Here is a 20,600-nt window from a genome sequence, read left to right as displayed (position 1 = left end):
GTGGGGAGCGTTTCTGCCTCTGTGCTGCAGTCCATTCTCTGCTGTCTCCTGTGGCGCTGTTTCCAGGTTGCAATTCAAAGAAATTTCATCCAGTCAGAGCAGTTCAGCTACAGTTAAGAGAAAAACCTGCAGCCGCACTCTGCTGTGTGTTCAGCTTCAAGGTGGGTCTGGGTCTCCCATCCTCTGTACTCCCACAACAGCCTCAGCTGCTCTTGGAGTTCGTGCCCCTCGGTCAGTGCAGCTGCAGCACATCGGTGCGGTGAACCCCACATCGTTTGCTATTGTCGTGTACACACCTACTGTAAAATCACTAGAGGAAAACAGTAAAGCGGCAATCACAGTCTTAACGCTGAATAATTCCAACGCTGTGTTTAGAAAAAAGCTTTTTATTAAGTAGATTGAGTTAGGCATTGTTGAATTTGAAGTACAGAAATACAAGTGCCACAACCCGTGCTAATTATTTAACGCTACTCCGTGGTTACTGATTTTTGTTACTTAATATTGAGAATGCTCACTGTACAATACAACGTCTTCCTAGTCCCAGTGAGTTTTCATTTGCTTGATTCTACCCTCTATCAGAAATTCCATTATAAAAGGATGGCTACCATGATGCTGGCCAGCTGGAAGGTCCACATTTGGCTCTAAAGATTTAGAACAGTTCGAATGCTTAAAATGGAAAAGAAGAAAGAAAAATTACCAGTAAGTTCATTTTCTCCTCTTCCCTCCTTTTAATTGCTGAGACACACTTTATCTGAACCTCTGTATCTTAAAGGAATTAAGTTCCTTATGCCTATAATATTTATTTAAAATCTTGTCTAAAAATGTTAGTAATGCTTGTTACCTTTGAGTTTTTTAGGTCTCTTCCCCAATAAGATAAAGTCAACTGAAGCTTTTTCAAACTATGTGAATGTCATTTTTCAGTAGCTGGCCAAGAATATTGTTCAGGAACATTAATATTGACCTGCATTCCCTCTTCATTGCTTGGAGAATTTTAAGTCCCTTTCATTATTAGTTCCATAGGACATGCTCATGTAGGAATAAAGCATTGAAATGATACCAAAGTTTATAAATGGGAAAGGGGATCAAGTGCTGGATGAAATTAACAAAGATGAAATTGTAAAAGCTACAAATGCAGCTACTGTTAACTGATTGATGTAAAATAGGAATGCACATGACATAAAGCATATTAAGTTACTATTGAGAAAGTTCTATGCAATGCATCAGTAAGGACTGAGATAAAATCTCCCAGTGCTGGTCCTCATTTTCCCTCGAGCACATCCCGCCTGTATCTGTATGGGGCTTTACAGGGATCACCCATTATATCCTTTGATCAGGACCTTATGGGCACAGCCTTTGTAGGGTGATCACTACTTGCCAAGTAGTGGAGTTGAGCCTCTTTAATAACTTTAATACAGCTTTAATAAAGCTTTAATACAGCTGTGGCCTAAGGCTGCAGTACCAGCAGTCCAAACCACCACTTATCTTAATGAAGGCAGAACCTGCTGCACGTTAATAAATACAAACCCATCATACAAATGTTCTACCCCACTTCAAACTAGAAAAACACATATTTTAAAATGTAGCACAGTAAAAGATCATTCCAAGTGATGGATTGTGTTGGTAATCTATCCTAAATAGTTTGAAAATATACTGAAATCTACTATTTAATTAAAATAGACTAATAGCTTCACAACTTGTAAAAATGTATTAACGTGAACTCCCATTCAGTCTCTTCACGTTTGTTTTTCTGAGGAAGAAAGCTTAGTAGCGTTGGAAGCCTAATGCTGACTTACACCTTTTATCAGCTTTACATACGTGTGCATTTCCCTTATATATTGTTCGCTTTTCACTCCCTGCCTGTGTTTTGGCACATGCCTAGAAGCTCAGGGCAAGTCTATTTGTTTATCTCAGAACAAATGTGTGTGGTACATGTCTGCCTTTCTCCTCCTGCTTTAAAACATGACAGCAGGCAGGTAACCTATATTTTGACAGTGTCTCATCAATAAATGTCTTCTACACCTTTAAATATTATGAACGTTACCTCTTTCCTGTGTGCATCAGCTCAAAAGCCTCATTAACTTTGTCGAAAGGCAGAGTGTGAGTCACAAATTCATCAACCTTGATCTTTTTGGCCATGTAGTCATTCACCAGCTTTGGTACGTTGTCTACGCTCTTCCAGCCTGAAAGACAGAAAGCGTGCGTTTGTTTTTCCCCTTCCCACCCACCTCAGAGAACAGAGAGTAATGAAAAATATACAACCTTTGCATGAGGTTTTAGCACTCGTGTGCTAAATACGAAAAGCAACCACATCAGTGTCCTGTTTGTCCCTCCTGCTCTAGCGAGGAAGGAACATAAGAGCACGTCTTACCCGAACACGTATGTGCACTAACCTTTCACTAGGTGAAAGCCCCTCTGTGGATCTTTATAACCCAACTACACTTTGTTTTACGTGGAAAAGAGGCAATATAATAATAACATCAGGTTTGAATACTTCCATGAACTTCAGCAATTAGAACCCCCAAGTTCTTGTTAGCTGTAAAAGTCTTGACATGTTTTTGGTGTGACAGCAGATGATATCTATCAAGAACTTGTCGGCTTTTTATTTTAAAGCTCTTTAAGCAAATTGTGGGGCTGGGAATGTGCTATAGTGATTAAGCAACACAAATATATTTACGTGTGTTCCCATCTCCCCAAAGACCAGGTCCTTTCACTGGACCAAACTGAACCTTCACTTGGTGATAACGCAATCTCTATACCACTCATTCAGTACTGAGGAGCATATGGTTATATACTTCAAAATCTGTGAGATAACACACCAATGTCTGTAGAAATATCAGCTTTTGAAAGTCTTTATGTTAAAAGGCAACACAAGCAAAAGCAAGGCAGCGTGTTCTTCCCAGCTTTAACCCCTAGTAAACTATTTTCCCCCCCGTACCAGAGGAGAGTTACCTCCAAACGCGGTCCCTTTCCACGTCCGCCCAGTTACCAGCTGGAATGGCCGCGTGGAGATCTCCTCACCAATGCCAGCGACTCCGACTATCACGCTGACTCCCCAGCCTTTGTGACAAGCTTCCAAGGCCGCCCTCTTCACACGCGGGTAAGACAAAGCAGAGTGTTTATTGCCTAAACTGGCACAGGTTGCACTTCCTTTTGCCCATTAACGAATCCCCACATCAGTATTTAAGGAACAAAAAATACACTGACAACTACATTAAATTTTCCATTGGTTCAGACGCCTTATGCTGTTAAAGATTCATTTTGCTCTTTCTGTATCCCATCTGGCTTCCAGAGAAGTCACTCTGACCTTCCACTTGGAGTTGGGATAAACCACAATCAGAGACAATACAGAACATGTTTCTGACAGTGAGGAATACTGGCCTTACATCCAGTATTACTTCTGCATTTCCAAAGGTTAAAATCATTATTTGAGGAATTCGGGAGATACTTGTGGTCCTTGAGATTTTACCATTCGTTGCACAATATATTTTACGTGGTGGGTTTTGTCAATTTTTTCGAGTGTCAAGGTAGGAAAACTCAGGATTTTAAAGAACTCCCATTAAGGAAAGAAGTTTGTAGATTGTAAGTGCCATTTTCAACCTAAAAAGTAGCATCTGCTTTCATTACACAATTAGAATTGGATGTCAGTTGGCCATTTTAGTTATAACAGTTACCATTTACTGTTTAAAAAAATCAATTAATGAGTAGGGCATGTTTTCTGTAACAAGAAAGCAGCTCATTTTGCTGTTCAGCTAAACAACTGTGTGGCAGTTCGCTATCCGCTCCCTTCACATACTCTTGTTAGGCAAGCACTCACCATAACTCCAACATTCCCAATGCACTCGAACGAGTAGTCGACCCCCCCGTCGGTCATCTCCATCAGCACCTCCTGGATGGGCTTCTTGAAGTCTTGAGGGCTGATGCACTCAGTAGCTCCAAACTCCTTGGCTTTGGCAAACTTATCCTTGTTCAGGTCGATGCCAATGATCCGGGATGCTCCTGCGGTTTTACAGCCCATAATAACCGCCAGCCCAACTGCTCCTAAGCCAAAGACGGCACACGTAGAGCCCGGTTCCACCTAGAAGCCATAAGAGATCCATAACACAGAGAACATTGATCCTTCAGTAATGAGGGAAACATGGAAGCAAATATATATGGCTACAAGACTTTATCGCTTAGAAACTATACAGAAATTTAATCCAAAAGCTCTTTAGGTACTAAGCTTTTCTTTTTGCCCAAAGACTTGACTCCTTTCACCTCCCCATGACTCGTGCACACTCACAGCTCTGTCTCACCTGAGCTTCAAACTATCAGCATGACTTGCAGCAATATTACGTGGGATTGGAAAAGCAATTTATATACAGTTCACATCAAAAGGGATGCAGAATGTTCTACCTGGATTTCCTTTAAAGGGCATCAGGTTCTTCTAACCTGCTCTGGCCTTTATGGAGAAGTTAGACATTCTTAGCTAAACATCAGCTGAAGAATAAATGGAAATCGGGTACATCACATCACGTTTACAGTCCTAACCTGGTCCCTAAGCCGTCTGTGTGCTTTGGCTCACACACCATTGCCGGGACAAGCCCGAGGCAACCGCAGCCTTTACCTTGGCGGTGTTCAGGGCAGCTCCGTAGCCAGTGGAGACGCCACAGCCCAGCAGACAGACTTTATCCAGAGGTGCCGCCGCATCAATCTTGGCTACTGAGATATCGGCCACCACGGTGTACTCGGAGAAGGTGCTGGTCCCCATGAAGTGGTAAATCTGCTTTCCTTTGCAGGTGAATCTGCTGGTGCCATCAGGCATGAGGCCTTTCCCTTGAGTAATTCTTAAGGCAAAGACAGGAAAGTACAGTCAGAGTCTTAAGCAGTAAATGCTCTCACCAGGCAGTATCTGCTAAGTAGCGCAGAGATGCAGTTGTGTGCTTGCAGCGTTATTTTTTAATCATTCCAGTAAACCCAGGTGTTCACAGAAATTAGATGCTTAAGTCTTAAAGCTTCGTGCTGCTCGTTCCTCCCCAGCAGCACTGAAAGAAATGGAGATTATGAAGATGTTGCCTTTGTTGGGTACCAGCACTAACTGTGCCACTTCCACATCCCCATCTTCACCTCCTTCAGGGCGTTTCCCTTGCACAGCACCTGTCCTGTCAGCAGAGGTTTCTGTTGGGTTTTGGGAGATCTTTATCAGAACGGGAGCTGGAAACCTAGCCGGGAAGGTGTTAAGGAATAAAGAGCTTTCTGTATAACTCTGTACCACTCTCACAGCTGTAGTGTTGAGCCCAAGAGCTAAATTCCCTGAAGTATTTCCCTTAATTATGGATTAAATATGGAGTCAGAGCATTTATGTTGTCAAAGCTGTGGACACAAGCTAGTAGTTTATACCACCACATACACGAAAAAAGAGAAACAGATTTATTTAAGGGAAAAAATAAAAGGAAGAATAGGAAGTAGTGCATAACAGACTCCTTAAAACGTGTACTTTCCAAATCATTAAATGATGCACAAAGATATTTACTCTTCAAAGATAACTCTTGTCAGTTACTTTTGATAACTAGAACAGGTGTACACTGAACAAATACTATACTGTGTGTCAAAATAAAAAACATACAGACCTTATCTTCTGGCACAAATTTGTTTGGGGATTCTTACAGAACTTGCACTCTCCACACTGGGGGATGTATAGAGGGATAACGGTGTCCCCTGAGAAAGAAGAAAAAATATTCTGTGGCTAGTTAACAAACGAGGCATTAGGAAAATAAATGAAGTTATTTAACTTTCACGGCTTTTATTGTGTTCACTTAAAGCTTCTTACCCGGCTTTAGTTTCGTTACTCCCTCCCCCACGCTCTCCACAATTCCTGCTCCTTCGTGGCCCAAGATCACAGGGAAACATCCTTCGGGATCAGCTCCACTCAATGTATAGGCATCGGTGTGACAGACAGCAGAGGCGACTATCTGTGAAGAAACAGAATAGTAGCACAGATCTACATACCTCCCTTTGGCCTGAAACTCGGAAAAATCGCCGGGACAAACCTGCCAATGCTGGCAGCACCTGTGGTATGGCCAACATACTTTAACTGGCAAGGCACTTTTTGTACTTTGAAAAAGGAAAGTCATGATAATACACCTTTTCTCATTTCCATCAACTGAATTCTGATGTTGAATCAGGTAGAAGATGACATCTGGTTTCCTAAAGCCAGACACCGGTACTCTAAACTATCCCAACGCAGGCTGGCATCCCGGATTTGAAGTAAGTTGTTCTCTAAAAGGTAAAATGGCCAGAGTCCACACAGAACTCTCGGTACTGCATAAATCCAGATTAAGTCTTCAGCACCATGCAGAGGCCCTTTCCACTCGCCTTAATGTACACTTTCTGGCAGATACAGGCTACTGAATAAAATAAACAGGAGATCTAAATAACATCTGAATAAACAGAAGATCTAAATACCATAATTTCCTTTGTAAAGCCAACTGAGATACTAGCGAACTGGCGCTATCACAGTATGTTTGGGACTGGAAGGGACCTCAAAAGATCATCTAGTCCAATCCCCCTGCTGGAGCAGGAACGCCTGGGTGAGGTCGCACAGGAACATGTCCAGGTGGGTTTTGAATGTCTGCAGAGAAGGAGACTCCACAACCCCCCTGGGCAGCCTGGGCCAGGCTCTGCCACCCTCACTGAGAAGAAGATTTTTCTCAAATTTAAGTGGAACCTCTTGTGTTCCAGCTTGATCCCATTACCCCTTGTCCTACCATTGTTTGCCACCGAGAAGAGCCTGGCTCCATCCTCATGGCACTCACCCTTTATATATTTATAAACATTAATGAGGTCACCCCTCAGTCTCTTCTTCTCCAGCTCCAGAGCCCCAGCTCCCTCAGCCTTTCCTCACACGGGAGATGCTCCACTCCCTTCAGCATCTTTGTTGCCCTGCGCTGGACTCTCTCCAGCAGTTCCCTGTCCTGCTGGAACTGAGGGGTCACAGCTGGACACAATATTCCAGATGTGGTCTCACCAGGGCAGAGTAGAGGGGAAGGAGGACCCCTCTCAATCTACTGACCACCCCCCTTCTAATACACCCCAGGATGCCATTGGCCTTCCTGGCCACAAGGGCCCAGTGCTGGCTCATGGTCATCCTGCTGTCCACCAGGACCCCCAAATCCATTCAACATTTCTTCTGTTGGTAAACAAACTGTTCAGCTTTAATACTCAGTCTCCCAAAATACAATGCATACAGCTAACGATTGATTTAATTACCTTGATACGAACTTCATGAGCTTTTGGTGGAGCAACCTCCACCTCCTCAAGAGAGAGAGGTTTACCTGCCTCCCAGGCAACTGCAGCCTTGCATTTGATCACCTAAAAGACAACAAGTGAGAAAATGAAAGAAACGCTTCTGGCTCTTGGAAAGAATCCCAGATCTGAAATGCAACATTTCAGCACAAAAGCTTAATTGCCCTACATTTGCTCTCAGGAAGCTAAATGACGAGTGAGCCAAGATCTGAAATTCCGATGTCGTTCTCTTATTGAGCAAAATAAGGATAAAAGAGGCAGGGTATCAAATAATCTGAGTTTTGCTTTCTGACCGACAAAAGATGTGCATTAGCTTCCTGCAGGACACTCAGACGAGCTGTGCAATCAAATCCAAGCCCTTACCTACATAAAGCCTGATGAGGAATGCTGTCCCAAACAAGACAGATCCCTTTGCAATCTACTCCAGAATAGCATCCCACGCACTTTGGAATAATTCAGTTACACCAGACGACTTGCACTGATTTTCTTCCATGCAAACACGATCTAAGCCATAGCCATGACAGCTGGAAACATGGAGCATTTCACTATATATTGATATAAGAAAATGACATTTTGGGTATTCAAACTAGCTGTGGTGTTTGTGTGGAAGCACTGAAAGGCAATTAATGTGAATTTCAAATTGCCAGCCTTTTCAATATATGACTGCCTGGAAGAAATAACAGCACCAAGACCACTTGCTGAGCTTTGCCAGGTCTGATTCATCACCCGTGTGTACAGGAAAATGGGCAGTTTATGACTTTCTATAGTATTTCTGATGTACAATAAACTATAAGATTTTAACAGAACCAGTTAACCTCGCTGTACCTGAAACAGAACTGCAGACATTTACCTTGGCTTAAACACACTAAAATAAATACTGCCAACCCTAAAAGGCCTGAAGCTTTGTAGCAGAAAACAAACCTAGAACCCTGAACTCCCCTTGCCCTGCTTTTTCTTCCCAGGGTAAATATTATAAAAATGCACTGAATGCAGCACAGTAACTAATTGTGGAGTCACAGCCTGGGCATTGGGCCATAATCGCTAAATGTACCAAAGATTTTGCCAGAAAATCTAAATTCAAGGCACACGGTGCAAGAAGAGCCGTCATTCTGTGAATCATTTAGAGGTTTTCAATCCGTCCCTCATAAAGTCACTTGCTCTCGCACAGGATGCTGCATATCCCTGAAATCTGAGGTTCTACAAGCTTAGTTAAATGCGGGATTAAAGAGGGGAGAAAGGAAAAGTCTCCTTATGGGATAAATTCTGATCTTCCCAAAAGTAATATTACACATCTGGAAGTCTATTTTGAAGTAATACGTCATGATTGAGACACTTTAAAATAAGCTGGCTTGTGAAATCACAGTCAGCTCACACAGCCAAAAAGGCCCCTGGACTATCTGAAAAGTCCCATCTCCTGACCTTTGGATATTCAAAGCTTTCCACTGTTGCTTCGCTGAAAATCTTGAAGCCAACGACTGGGAAAACAAGAAACCAAACCAGCTTTCCCCAGTTCTTCATTTTCTCTATTAATGCATTAGTACAGGAACACAACTGCTGAATTGCTATGCACTCGGGAGCCAGCACTCTCCCAGCGCTGTGTGCAAAATGATGCGGTTTTCACTTCCTTCAAGCTTATTAAGTCACATCTACCCAAAGCCCACAGAAAACCGCGCAAGCTCAAGGTGTTCTGCTTGTTCTTCCATCCCACAGGGTGTGCGCACAACCCTCGGGTCAGCACCGCGCTCCGGGGCCGCTTACAACACAGGGCACCAACGCCGGGAGGTTTGCTCCTCATCCTCCGAATACATCGCACTGCTTCCTGCCGCCCCTTACACGCGTGGCACAGGAGTGAGGAGACGCCACGCCGACCCCCCCGCCCCGCACCCCGCATCTCGCTACCGCAGCGTTGGGGCTGGAGCGGAGAAATGAGCGAGGGCCCGCAAGACCCTGGCTCCGGAAAGCGACCCAGCGCGGGCGGTGTGGCTGCAGGGCTGCGAGCGCCGTGCAAACAAACACCAAACAAACACCAAACAGAAACACCGTGCAAACAAACAAGCACCGTGCACACACGGGCGCCGCCTCACCCCGCCGGCCATGACGCGCCGTCCCGCCGATCGCCGGAACGGGCGGGGCAGAAGGGGAAAAGCCGCCCCGCCCACCCCCGCCGCTCGAGCGCATGCGCGCTGCCGCCGCCCCTCCGCCCCCTCCCCTCCCTCCCGACGCGTGCGGGGCGGAGCGCGAGGCGGCCGTTAGAGTGACCGTTGAAAGCGGCCGTTGGAGCGCGGGGGGGAGGGCAGGTGAGAGGAGGGCGGCGATGGACGAAATGCCTCTTCCTCGGGTATGCATCGAACTCTGCTCTTTAGTGACCGGCGGCAGAACCCAGGGAATGGCAGAAGATGTGCCAGGGAGGGTCAGTTGGACATTAGGAAAGGGTTCTTCCCCCAGAGGTGCTGGACACTGAACAGGCTCCCCAGGGAGGTGTCACAGCCCCAACCTGACAGTGTTCATGAAGAGACTGGACAACGTCCTCAGACACGCGGTGTGACCTGTGGGGTTGTCAGTGCAGGGGCAGGAGTTGGACTCGATGATCCTCGTGGGTCCTTCCCAACTCGGGACATCCTGTGATTCTTGGCCCCGGGTGGCAGGGCAGGGGCTCCCGCTGGGGGTTACCAGCCCCTTGCAGCGCTGCTCTCCCTGCAGACCCGAGGGCACACAAGAGTCTGGCCATATTCTCGCGGTCCCGCATTGTGGTGTGGCCGTTTTTGGGGCTCCTGTCTCCAGCATGTGTTCTTTGCACCTCAATCAGTGCTCGGCTAGTTAAGCCATTAGCGCCAACTTGGAGAAAAAAAATAAACTTCAATAACACAACATAAATAGCTATAGCATTTTAAAAGTAACATAAAAACGATGCAAAACTTAATCACTTATGGAAAATGGCGAATCTGTAGGGTCAGGAAAGCTGAAGGTAATTCAGGCAGTGAAAGTGCTATACAAGTGTGGCATACAGTGAAAGGTGATGAGAAGGAGTGAAAGGATGTGTGACCAGGCTGCCTATTCCATGACCTCAATGCTTTCCACTAGTTACTTTGTGTTCACTGCTGCCGCTACAACCTTGTTGAAATCAATGCAGGGTTTGTCCATTTCCTTGGTTACATTCAGCTCTGTCAGCCTCCCTTGTGAATTTCATGCTCTTGGTCACCTCTGGTTTGTCAGTGCTTCTAAAAACAAACATTTTATGTTTAACTAAACTCTGCACTTCTTAACTTTTGTTAGTATCTGACATTCTGGAAACTGCAGGTACTGATTCTGGTAGAGAAAAGTGTAAATATATAAATAATAATTGTTTAATGTTCATAGTCCAATTCCAGAGATTAAAGTGGTTGTTTATTCATGTTTCCTTCCCTTGCAGTTTAGTGATGCCACCTCCAGTGTCGCTGTGTGCTACTGGAAGCCCCTACACATGGTAAGTGGTTTTGCAACTTTCTTCCTGTTCTTAGTACCATGCAAGTAAATCCACATTGTGCTCTTGACTGACCTGTCTATGCTTTGTCATGTGTCTTTCACGATTATATGGGAAAGTTCTGTAGGTGAGGGCTCCCAGTGCTACCGTGGCTTTGACAATGGGGTTGGTTTTGTTGTGTTGTTCTAGAAGGTGTTATGTGCTAATCAGAAACATCAGTTTGGATGGAGAAAACATTGTCTGGTTTATTTTCCCCAAACAAAACAGTGTGCAGTGAGTGAAGTGGCACGCAACCATCAGGTGGCACTGATTTAGTGACAGAGCTCATTGCTACTTGACATAGCAACAATTCAAAATAATTGCTGAAGTGCAGGTTACAATTGACTTCAGGCAGACTTATTTTATAGCAGTCCAATTTTGTTTCATCTAGGTTTAGATTTTTTCAAAAATGAAAACTGAATGTTTCTGTGAAGTTAGCAAAACTTAGAAGTACAGTACAGACGGAGAAGGTGGTTTGCTTCTAATACATCGGTGTGGTGGGATTTTTTTCCCAACCCTGCACAAACCTATTATGTGTTTATATTTACTACAGAGCTGCAGGGCTAATTCATTACTTTCTTTGAGACTTGTCACTGGAATCAAATTAAGGCTGTGCAGATGCACATGCAGTATTAGGGAAACATATTGTTTACTGAGAAGAACTTTATTCTAGTGTTTTCTTGGTAGGGAAGTGCTAAAACTCAAAACTTTTAACGAGTCATTTTGGTGTTATCTCATTACCTCTGACCTTATCCTTTTATCCTTTAAAAGTAGTTAAGAGAATTATGGGTAACTTCTATAGTGGGGTAAAGTGAGTTCCATGTGCAAAAGTTACTGTAATTTGGCAGAGAGTATGGAATTTGTTAATCTTTGATAACTTTTTTGTGTGCTCATGATGTGCTGTGTAATTGCTGTTTGTGCTGAGGGCTTTTCAGAAGTTCAAAGGGCTACGGATTGGGATAAGAATTGCTCAAAAGAGGCCAAAAGGCATTATAGTGTTATGGGTCCAATGTTCAGCAGCAAAAGAAGGGTCTGTTTAGCAGAATGACCTGCTCACAGTGGCAATTGTGTTCTCTGGGGAAGTTTTTGTGATTCACATGTCCTTCATGCCTCTTATCCTGTCAGTTCTCTCCCCGGATTTGGTGGTGCAAAGATGTGGTTCTTCTCCAGGATTAGTCTCTTTCATGTGCTTTGCAATCTTCACTCCACTTTGGAAGTGGGCTGATGTTTAAGTGCTTAGCTGAAAAAAAAAATATTCTTTAATCTGTTCAGACAGACCCACTTTACACGGCTTTTGAGCCTTTTTTTAGTTGGTTTTGGTCACTCTTCAGTTTTCTGCATGGTGCAAGAGTTGGAGAGCAATTCCAGAGGACAAATGCTGTATGGCTGATTTCCCATATGATTGCTAGTGTTTGAAGTTTACAACAATAAATTTTACAAATACTGTGACGGATAATGTAATCATTCAGTTGCTTCCTAGATAACATTAATACATATGGCTTCTGTTTTCGTCTCACACATAGGGACATAAACGTGAACAGTGCTACATGTACTGGTACTCCCTGCCTCTTAGGACATGTCCAGTCTCTGCTGTTGAGCTTATAGTCTACAAAATGGTTGTGAAAAGGTCTCTCAAATGTGTCATATTGTTTTTCCTTAAACGTCCATGTGTTGCTCTCCTCCGTCAAAGTCCCAAACCCAACACTGACGTGAAGACAACACAGATTTCAGAACTGCTGGCTCCCTGCTCGCAGTTGTGAAGTGCTATGGGGAGCTGGCATCTCTGCCAAACCTTTGGAATGGATGTGGATGTTGGGGGGAGTTGATCCTGAGATCCTGTTGCTGTGTGGCTTTGTGTGCACCTTAGGGAAGGACTTTTCTTCTTATCCGATTAATAGAGGGAAAATAAAATCAAACTTGTTTGTCAGCAGGCATGGATTTAATGAGTAGCTTTTTAATGACAGATAGTGTATATCTGCATTCAACGATATTTCGTATCCTGACTTGCTCTATGTGTTCATGTGTCAGGTAAGATTTAATAAGTGATCTGTTGGTTGAGATGTTTGTACAGATGGACACAGGCCTCAAGGTCTTGGTCTTGTCTCCGTAGTCAGTGCTGTGGCCCCTTGGTGTCCGCATTCCTGTCAGAAATCGCTTTGTGGAATAGACTCTGAAATGCACTTATGAGGACTAAGTACAAATCTTATCTCATCCCCTGCCTTCAGGACTTGAAACCCTTCAGTAATTTGTAGTTAAAAGACAAAGGCAGATATTCATGCCTTATTAATGCCTCAGCGTTATAACTTTTGTCTTCAGTGTCACTGGGCACCGGTTTCAGAGACAATCTTTGCATTTCTACTATGAAGAACAAACCAGATTATATCCTAGCAGCTATGGCTTTGCATTTGTTAGCAAGACTGATAATTTACTATTCTCTAAGGTGCCCTGTTGCTTTAATTTCCAGTAGGACAACAATACCTTATACAAAATGGAAGCGGGAGAAGGCAAATGAGGTAAAGAATAAGAGAGGTAGACCCATCCTGACATAGTATACTTTGAAGAGGTATAACAAAAATATTGATAAAGGTCTATTAAACATGTACAGTCAATTCTCTTCCCCCTAGTGAAGGAGAATGGCTGAAGGAAAAAAAAAAAAAAAGTGATAAAATAGAGAATAGGAATTTTACAGCACTCCCTGATTTTGAATCCATGGTGTCATAGAATCCTAGAATATCTCAAGCTGTAGAATATCTCAAGAGACATGTAAGGATCATATACTTGCATTCCTTTTGTGCGTAGAATTAATTTAATTGCCAGACTGGTTGTGATCCTGGGAGCTCCTATAGAATTGCACTCCTGCCATGTGAGGAAAGGTTTTGCTTTATACTGCCTGCAAGCCTATGTATAGTACCTCTGGCAGCTATATTTACGTATCGTGGGACATAAATGCACTTGAAATTTCTCTTCCTGATTCTAGTCTGTAAATTTCTCTGATGTTGTTATCAAGAATAAAACTAGATTAGGAGAAAAGCCACCAGACGGAGGTGAGGAGACGAGAAGATCTAAAAATACAACAAACATGAATTCAGGAAGTGAAAATTAGGAGACAATAGGGCAAAGTAATTTGATAAGAAAACCTCATGTTTATATGAAAAGGGCTGGAGCGTCAGCTTTTACCTGAGGATAACATCATGCAGCAAATAATATTGTGGACCCGCGAGTGAGAGCAGAGAACAGCAGCAGCTGTCATTTCCCTGCTGTACTATGGTTGAAGTTGCAGCATTCACCCAGCTGAGATGGGGACTGAGACGTGTGGGCATAAGTGTGTAAGGTGGGTAACGGTGGGAAGCAGCAGTAGTGGAGGGTGCAGAGGCAGTTGTTCACTGCTGGGACCAGGGGTGTGATGGAAGGGCCTGTGGTATGAGGAAGAGCTCCTCCTGCCCCGTGGGACTCTGTTGATGGAGTGCACTGCATGGGACAAGTTTGACTGAAGGCCTTTATTGCTAAAAGCATTTTCTCGGGAGAGGCGTCCTCCTGGGTCTTGGCTGGGCACGGGAGAGCTGGCAGTGGCACCAGTGTTGGCCAGTTCTTCGTTTGCATTCACGAAGTGAGGTGCTGGGTGAGGAGGGAGGTGGTCTGCTGTGCTGGTCCCTCTGCTCAGCCTCCCACAGTTGTGTCCTTCAAAAGAGCAGGACAGTGCGAATACTGAAAAGGGAAAAGAAGGGGGGAGTTACAAGTGCTGTGTCTGGGAGTGTTCAGGAGCAGGCAGCGGGGCAGGCAGGTGTGCCTGAGGACCGGCTGCGTCTTTCTCATCCAGCGTCGTCCTAACTCTGCTGCATGTGACGTGCAGCAACGGGGCAGCCTTCCAAACCTGCTGAATGGAACCCCTCGGGAGCTAAGGCACCTTGTCCCTCCCCAAAGTCTTGTGCTGCCACTGTCAGATACATTCCTCCTTCCTTTGGCTTTTATGCTGTTGTTGGCAAGGATGCCCCTTACTCCTCGTTCTCCTATGCCTGTCCTGTGCTTACAAACAGTCAGCCCTGTTACTCAAAAGTCTCGGATGCTTTCTGAGAAGGGAACATTGCGTGCTCTGCCTGCCAGAGGGGTTGGGCAGTTTGAATTTTGGGTGGATGTGTCGTGTGCTGTACCTCACTTGTGCTGGTCAGGATCTCACCTTTTTCCTGCATGTAACAGCGCAAATCCCTCGTTCACTTTAGCAAATGGCAGCGTGTGTGTGATCAGCAAGTCTGAGTTGAATTTCTTCTCCAGATAGCTGGAAACTAATCTGGGGATAAAATTTCTTGCCTTCGAACCTAGAAAGAGGAGCAATCACTCGCCGTGAATCATCAGAGAAATGCTGTTTTGATAATGTAATGTTCGTAGAGTTTTCTGGTGCCAACAGTGTAGTAGCTCTCCTCTGAGCAGAATATTAGAGCTGACCACGAGCTTGTCCCATCTGCCAGGCTGTGCCTACCTGTAAAATATACTTGAGGCTGCGCCCTTGTGATGCATGGTACCTGTTTCTTGTAATGCATCAAATTTAAGAGGATGGGGCTAAAAATGCAGGGGTGTCCCTCCTTTGAGCTGAGAGTATAGCTGGATGGAGCAAGAAGATCCTGGAGGTGCATTAACCACTCCTCCGGCATAAAACACAAACACTTAAATTGCAGTAAAATGCAAACCAGGATCAATTGCTGGGGTTAAAGGTGATTGTGTATGAGAGTGGACACTCCTGAAAGGCCAAGTAGCAGGTATGTGTGCAACAGAGGGTTGAGGATGAGAGCAATCAAAAGAGTGCAGAAGAGTCTTGTAGAGTCTCTTGTAGGAGAGAGTAAGATGCCATAGGAAGGTGTAAGTGGGGCAACAAGGAATGGCTTTCATGGGACGTTTATGATCGTCCTGCACATAGTGTAGGTTCAGGACTGAACCCCCAGTGACTGGAGAAAGGGAAGCATCACACCCATTTTTAAAAAGGGTGAAAGAAGGAACCCGGCAACTACTGACCAGTCAGCCTCACCTCCATGCCTAGTAGGAACATGGAACAGATCCTCCTGGACGATATGTTGAAACATATAGAAGACAGGGAGGTGACATGCCGCACCAAGGGCAAATCATGCCTAACTGCCCTAGCGGCTTTCTACAATGGAGCGACTGCATCAGTGGACAATCGAAAAGCTAGATGTCATCCACCTGGACTTCTGTAAGGCCTTTAATACAGTCCTCCACAACATTCTTGCCACTAATTTGGAGAGATATGGGTTTGACAGGCGAACTCTTAGATGAGTAAGGAGTTGGCTGGATGGCCACATGCAAAGAGTTATAGCCAGTTGCTCAGAGTGTAAGTGGACACCAGTAATGAACAGCGTGTCTCAGCATGGGGCCTGTACTATTTAATATCTTCATCAATTACATAGACAAAGGCATTGAGTGCACCCTCAGCACGTTTGCAGATGACACCAAGCTGAGTGGTGCAGCTGAGGGAAGGGATGCCATCTGCAGGCACTTTGGCGGGCTTGAGGAGTGGGACCATGGGAACCTCATGAAGTTCAATGAGGCCAAGTGCAAGGTCCTGCACCAGGATTGGGGCAATGCCCAGTATCAGTATAGAGTGGAGAAAGAATTGATTGAGAACAGCCCTGCAGAGAAAGATTAGAGGATACTGGTGGATAAAAGAGTTTTTAACGACAAAGGTGGTAAGACACTGGAGCAGGTTGCCCAGAGAAGTTGTGGATGTGCCATCAGTGGAAGTGTTCAAGGTCAGGTTGGACAAGGCTTTGAGTAACCTGCTCTAGTGAAAGATGTCCTTGTGCACAGCAGAGAGGTTTGACTAGATGACCTTCAAAGGTCCCTTCCAAACCAAACCATTCAGTGATACTGTGAATTGGAAATTACTGTGAAGGGAAAAGACTGAAATGTCTAAAATGTTGTCTTGAGTTTTCTACCTCCGACCAGAGACCCCTTCCATGTACGGCCCGTCAGCAGAAGCAGAGGATCAACAGGAACCACTCCACCAGAAGGCAGTTCCCCAACCATCACAAAGACACCAGTGTTCATATTGCAGGAGGCCAGGGCAGCAATCTAATGGGACAGGCAAATTAATTAGAGAATGCACTGATGAGTTTGTCAGAAAGGCTTTCTTTCTGTGCTGCCATCTGCCCCTCATGGTAATCTGAAATCACAGCAGACGTGCTGAGCTCAGTGTCTGTTTTAAGACTCATACATCATTTTCTCCCAAAGCCCACAGGCGGCCTTCCTGAGCAAAGGGGTGTGCTGTAGTGCAGACAGCGGGCAGGGAACAGCCTGCAGGGCTGAACTTTGCCCTGGCGGGAGCCCATGAATGACATGGGAGAGAGGACACGTGCTCAAATGCCACCTACCATGGTATCTACACGCCCGATGGCCTCAAAGGAGTAGTCCACGCCATGGCCGGTCATCTCAGTGACCACCTCCTGGATGGGCTTGTTGAAGTCCTGAGGATTGATGCAGTCAGTGGCTCCCAGCTCCTTGGCCTTGGCAAATTTGTCCTTGTTGATATCAATGGCAATGATGCGGGAAGCTCCAGCCACCTTGCAGCCCATGACAACAGAGAGGCCAACTCCTCCGAGGCCAAAGACAGCACAGGTGGAGCCTGGTTTTACCTGCACAACAGGGGCCCTGTGAGTCTCCAGCGTGAACCGGAGGTTTTGTCACACAGGGCTGGGGAGGGTGCGAGAGCAGCCATGGGGCTGATGCTCGACACGCCTGAATACCAACCTTGGCAGTGTTGATGGCAGCCCCGTAGCCGGTGGAAAACCCACAGCCGAGCAAGCAGACCTTGTCCAGGGGTGCAGCAGAATCTATCTTGGCAACGGCGCACTCAGGAGTCACGGTGTATTCTGCAAAGGTGCTGACCCACAGGAAATGGCGGATCTGTTTCCCTTTGCAAGTGAACCGGCTGGTCTTGTCAGGCATCAGGTTCTGTGGTTCTGAGAAGCTGTTGGGAGGCAGATGCATTTGTTTGTCATCAAGTAAAGCACATATGGAGGTGTCAGACTGGTTGAGAGACAGCTGACCCCATTTGAGTAGAGGGGAGGGAGAAGCAGACTCACTGGGACTTCACGCAGTAGTTGGCTTCGGGGTTCAGGCAGAAGGTGCATTCCCCACAATTAGGAATACAGAGGGGGATGACTTTGTCTCCTGCGACAAAGCAGATCCCTGTTAGGTGCTGCTTGCTCAGCAGGCTCAGGGGTGCTGCCTGCTGGAGCCTCTGTGGAGCTTTCCCATGGCAGCATCCTACCAGTAACCCTCTGCTCTCTCTGTCCTGAGGAAGTGCTCGTGTGCATGGGGAATAGAGCCGGAATGTGCATGAGGCAGCCCAGTGCAACCAGTGTGCACTCAGGTTTTGAGCCACTGATGCAGGAGCAGGGTGGTTGAATGTCTGAACTCAGGACAACATCATGCGCTTTAAGAGCTGACTCCTGGGTGTGTGTGTGTGTTTTACCTGGTTTCACAGAGGTCACTCCTTCTCCAATGCTTTCCACAATCCCAGCTCCTTCGTGGCCTGGGATAATAGGGAAATCAATGTTAGGAAAGCCACCATGCGCAACGTAGTCATCTGTGCGACAGATGCTAGCGGCCACAATCTGTTTGGAGAAGAAAGAGCAGTTGAGCTCTAGAAACGCTCGGCATCTGTTTAACCCAATTTGTGGAAGGATTTTTCACAGTGCTGCTCTGGACTATTATGGGATATGGGTGGGGACAGATCCCTGACAGGTGTAACCCACAAGAAGAGCAATTCTGACAAGACAGAAAAAAAATAAAAAAGAAAAATAGAATGCATTTTTACCTTGATACGAACTTCACCTGCCTTTGGAGGTGCAACCTCCACCTCCTCCACAGAGAGGGGTTTGCCTGCAGCCCAGGCAACAGCAGCTCTGCATCTGATGACCTGGAAGCAACAGAGAGGGTTGTGCTGCTGACTTTGGTAGGTGACGTGGAGATTATCCCTGAAGGGAAGAGTCTCAAGTATACTGCATAGATTTGACAGCAATGCATGTGCTGCTGGATCTTCCGGCAAGAGGGACAGCACTTTTAGTGCCAGGGAAATGCCTGTTAGGAGCATTGCTGTTGGTCTGGTAAGATAAAGGACTGAGGGTCTCTAAGACCCTTATGGAATGGTCCCTGTCTGTCTGGAAGCTGGATGATTCTTTCCCTTGCCAAAGGGGTGATTTGTGTATGGCATGTCCCAAACCCCAGAGCTGGTTTGATAGCAGAAAATTCAGCTTTCAGCTAGAAAGTGGTTTTGGCAAGGAAACAGTTGAATGCAGGAGTGGAGTGGAGTGGCTACAAGACTGCACCTCTGAAGAGCTGCGTTTGCCTGCCAGTGCGGGAACGCACAGCGGGGCTGAGCAGGAGGGTGTTTTTCAGGATGGAACGATCCAGCGTTTCCACTCCTGAGCTGCTGGGCAGAACGGGAGAGGAAGGCACTGCCTAAGGCAGGTACCGACATGTGCGGTTGTATGAAAGCAGAAGGTTGTGTGACTGGAGGAGTTTGGAGGGGTTAGTGGAGTAATGATAGAGGAAAGAGGGTGTGCAGTAGAGGTGCACAGGCTGAGCCATTTGCAGAGTATTTCCCCAAGAACAGGCCCCCTGAGGAACGAAGAAGGGAGATGAGTTGTCCTTACTTTTCCCGAAGTGGCCATGAGGTCTCTGTTAGCACAGCTGTTGCTGTTTGTGCAGCAGGCTGGAGGGTAGCTGCCGTCTGGCCAAAGCCCCGTGTTGCGAAATGTCCTGGCTGTGGAACAGAAGCCTTCCTGGGCAGCCGCAGGGAGCGTGGGGAGTCCTGGTGTGGGACAGTCACCAGAGGGCTGTGGTTAATCTGTGTCTGATGCAGCACGCAGAGGAGCACAGGGAGTGTTGAGTGCAGGAGCTGGTGGCACCAGGGAGATGGCAATGGGTGGCAGCTGCTCTGCACTGGAGCGGGCAGAATTCCTCCAGGGAGGCTTTTATTGGTGGCTCTGCCCTCGGGCCGTGCCCTGCCCTGCCCTCCCTGCCTGACAGGCACAGAGAGCTCAGCCAGATTTCTATCCTCTGGTCGCTTCCGGCAGATGTGGAGGGAGGATATTTGCAGCACCGCCTCCCTTGGGTTCTCTTGTTATCAAGAGGTAGCATTTCACCAGGCAGTGGTTCAACCCAAGGAATTTCAAAAGGATGGAAGATTAAAGCAAGAAAACACACACAGTGAAGTCATGTTATGGTGGACAAGCCCTCATGCCAAGTTGGAGTGAAGATTAACTGTTTGTGGTATTGCAGCTATTTTCACCTGGGTATTTAGGGGAGAATGTGTCAGGAAGGGTGTTACGTTTCCAAGGACACATTCGTTTCACGCTTGTGTAGCCCCTTCTGCAAGGGGACTCGCTCTTCTGGTTCTCACAGAGCTGTTTCTGCTGAGGCATCAAGCAAGGTGATGTGCAGGAGGCTGGATGAGTGAGCCACTGTTGGAGGACCAGGCTAAGACGAGCCCCGCGTGCATGGCCATCAGGTTTGGGAACTGCTTCTTCACTTAGGACTATGTCAGCCCACATTTTTCAGGGGGCTGTTTGAAGAAGTTTGTGTTGGCAGCAGCAGCACTTGCTGTTGCAAGTGTGAACCCCTAGTGCCCAAAGCCCCTGAACCCATCTCTGGTTTCACTGATGGAGACCTGCAATGCTACTGTTCCCCAGCAGCTGGCTGGGTTCTTGCCCGGGCAATGGTGGCCCTGTGGTGTGGCAGTGGCTCCAGCTGTGTGAAAGTGCCGCTGGGCAGCCTGTTCCCCAGCCCTGCTGCTCAAGCCCAGGCTCTG

The 20,600-nt window shown here is 46.3% G+C and overlaps 2 protein-coding genes across 2 annotated transcripts; both read right to left on the bottom strand.

Moving 5' to 3' along the window:
* Window positions 1-370: 370 nt before the first annotated feature.
* LOC102094939 (alcohol dehydrogenase class-3) lies at window positions 371-9,464 on the bottom strand. Its single transcript, XM_065062379.1, has 9 exons — window positions 9,366-9,464; window positions 7,246-7,347; window positions 5,807-5,948; window positions 5,607-5,694; window positions 4,604-4,823; window positions 3,815-4,075; window positions 2,950-3,085; window positions 2,042-2,180; window positions 371-666 (listed from the first exon to the last, which is right to left on the bottom strand). The coding sequence occupies exons 1-9, from the start codon at window positions 9,375-9,377 to the stop codon at window positions 642-644; spliced, it is 1,125 nt and encodes a 374-aa protein (XP_064918451.1). The 5' UTR covers window positions 9,378-9,464; the 3' UTR covers window positions 371-641.
* Window positions 9,465-14,258: 4,794 nt separating this feature from the next.
* LOC102092393 (alcohol dehydrogenase 1-like) lies at window positions 14,259-19,869 on the bottom strand. The gene is made up of 9 exons (XM_005498018.4): window positions 19,444-19,869; window positions 18,606-18,707; window positions 18,261-18,402; window positions 17,869-17,956; window positions 17,534-17,753; window positions 17,158-17,418; window positions 16,723-16,858; window positions 14,955-15,093; window positions 14,259-14,485 (listed from the first exon to the last, which is right to left on the bottom strand). Exons 1-9 carry the CDS (start codon window positions 19,459-19,461, stop codon window positions 14,461-14,463), a joined length of 1,131 nt encoding a protein of 376 aa, XP_005498075.2. The 5' UTR covers window positions 19,462-19,869; the 3' UTR covers window positions 14,259-14,460.
* Window positions 19,870-20,600: the final 731 nt, after the last annotated feature.

Source organism: Columba livia, chromosome 4 (assembly GCF_036013475.1).
Source record: "Columba livia isolate bColLiv1 breed racing homer chromosome 4, bColLiv1.pat.W.v2, whole genome shotgun sequence".
NCBI classification, from domain to species: domain Eukaryota; kingdom Metazoa; phylum Chordata; class Aves; order Columbiformes; family Columbidae; genus Columba; species Columba livia.
This window is presented reverse-complemented; position numbering and strand designations above follow the sequence as displayed.

Bases quoted from the DNA above. Each gene is read 5' to 3' on its own strand.
- LOC102094939 (XM_065062379.1), bottom strand. The intron at 5,949-7,245 runs GTAATTAAATCA...GTTTCTTCACAG, and splicing joins CTCATGAAGTTCGTATCAAG to ATAGTCGCCTCTGCTGTCTG. The intron at 2,181-2,949 runs GTAACTCTCCTC...TCTGTCTTTCAG, and splicing joins GAAAGGGACCGCGTTTGGAG to GCTGGAAGAGCGTAGACAAC.
- LOC102092393 (XM_005498018.4), bottom strand. The intron at 17,957-18,260 runs GTAAAACACACA...GCTTTGTCGCAG, and splicing joins AGTGACCTCTGTGAAACCAG to GAGACAAAGTCATCCCCCTC. The intron at 14,486-14,954 runs GTGAGATCCTGA...TTCCCTTTTCAG, and splicing joins CTGTTACATGCAGGAAAAAG to TATTCGCACTGTCCTGCTCT.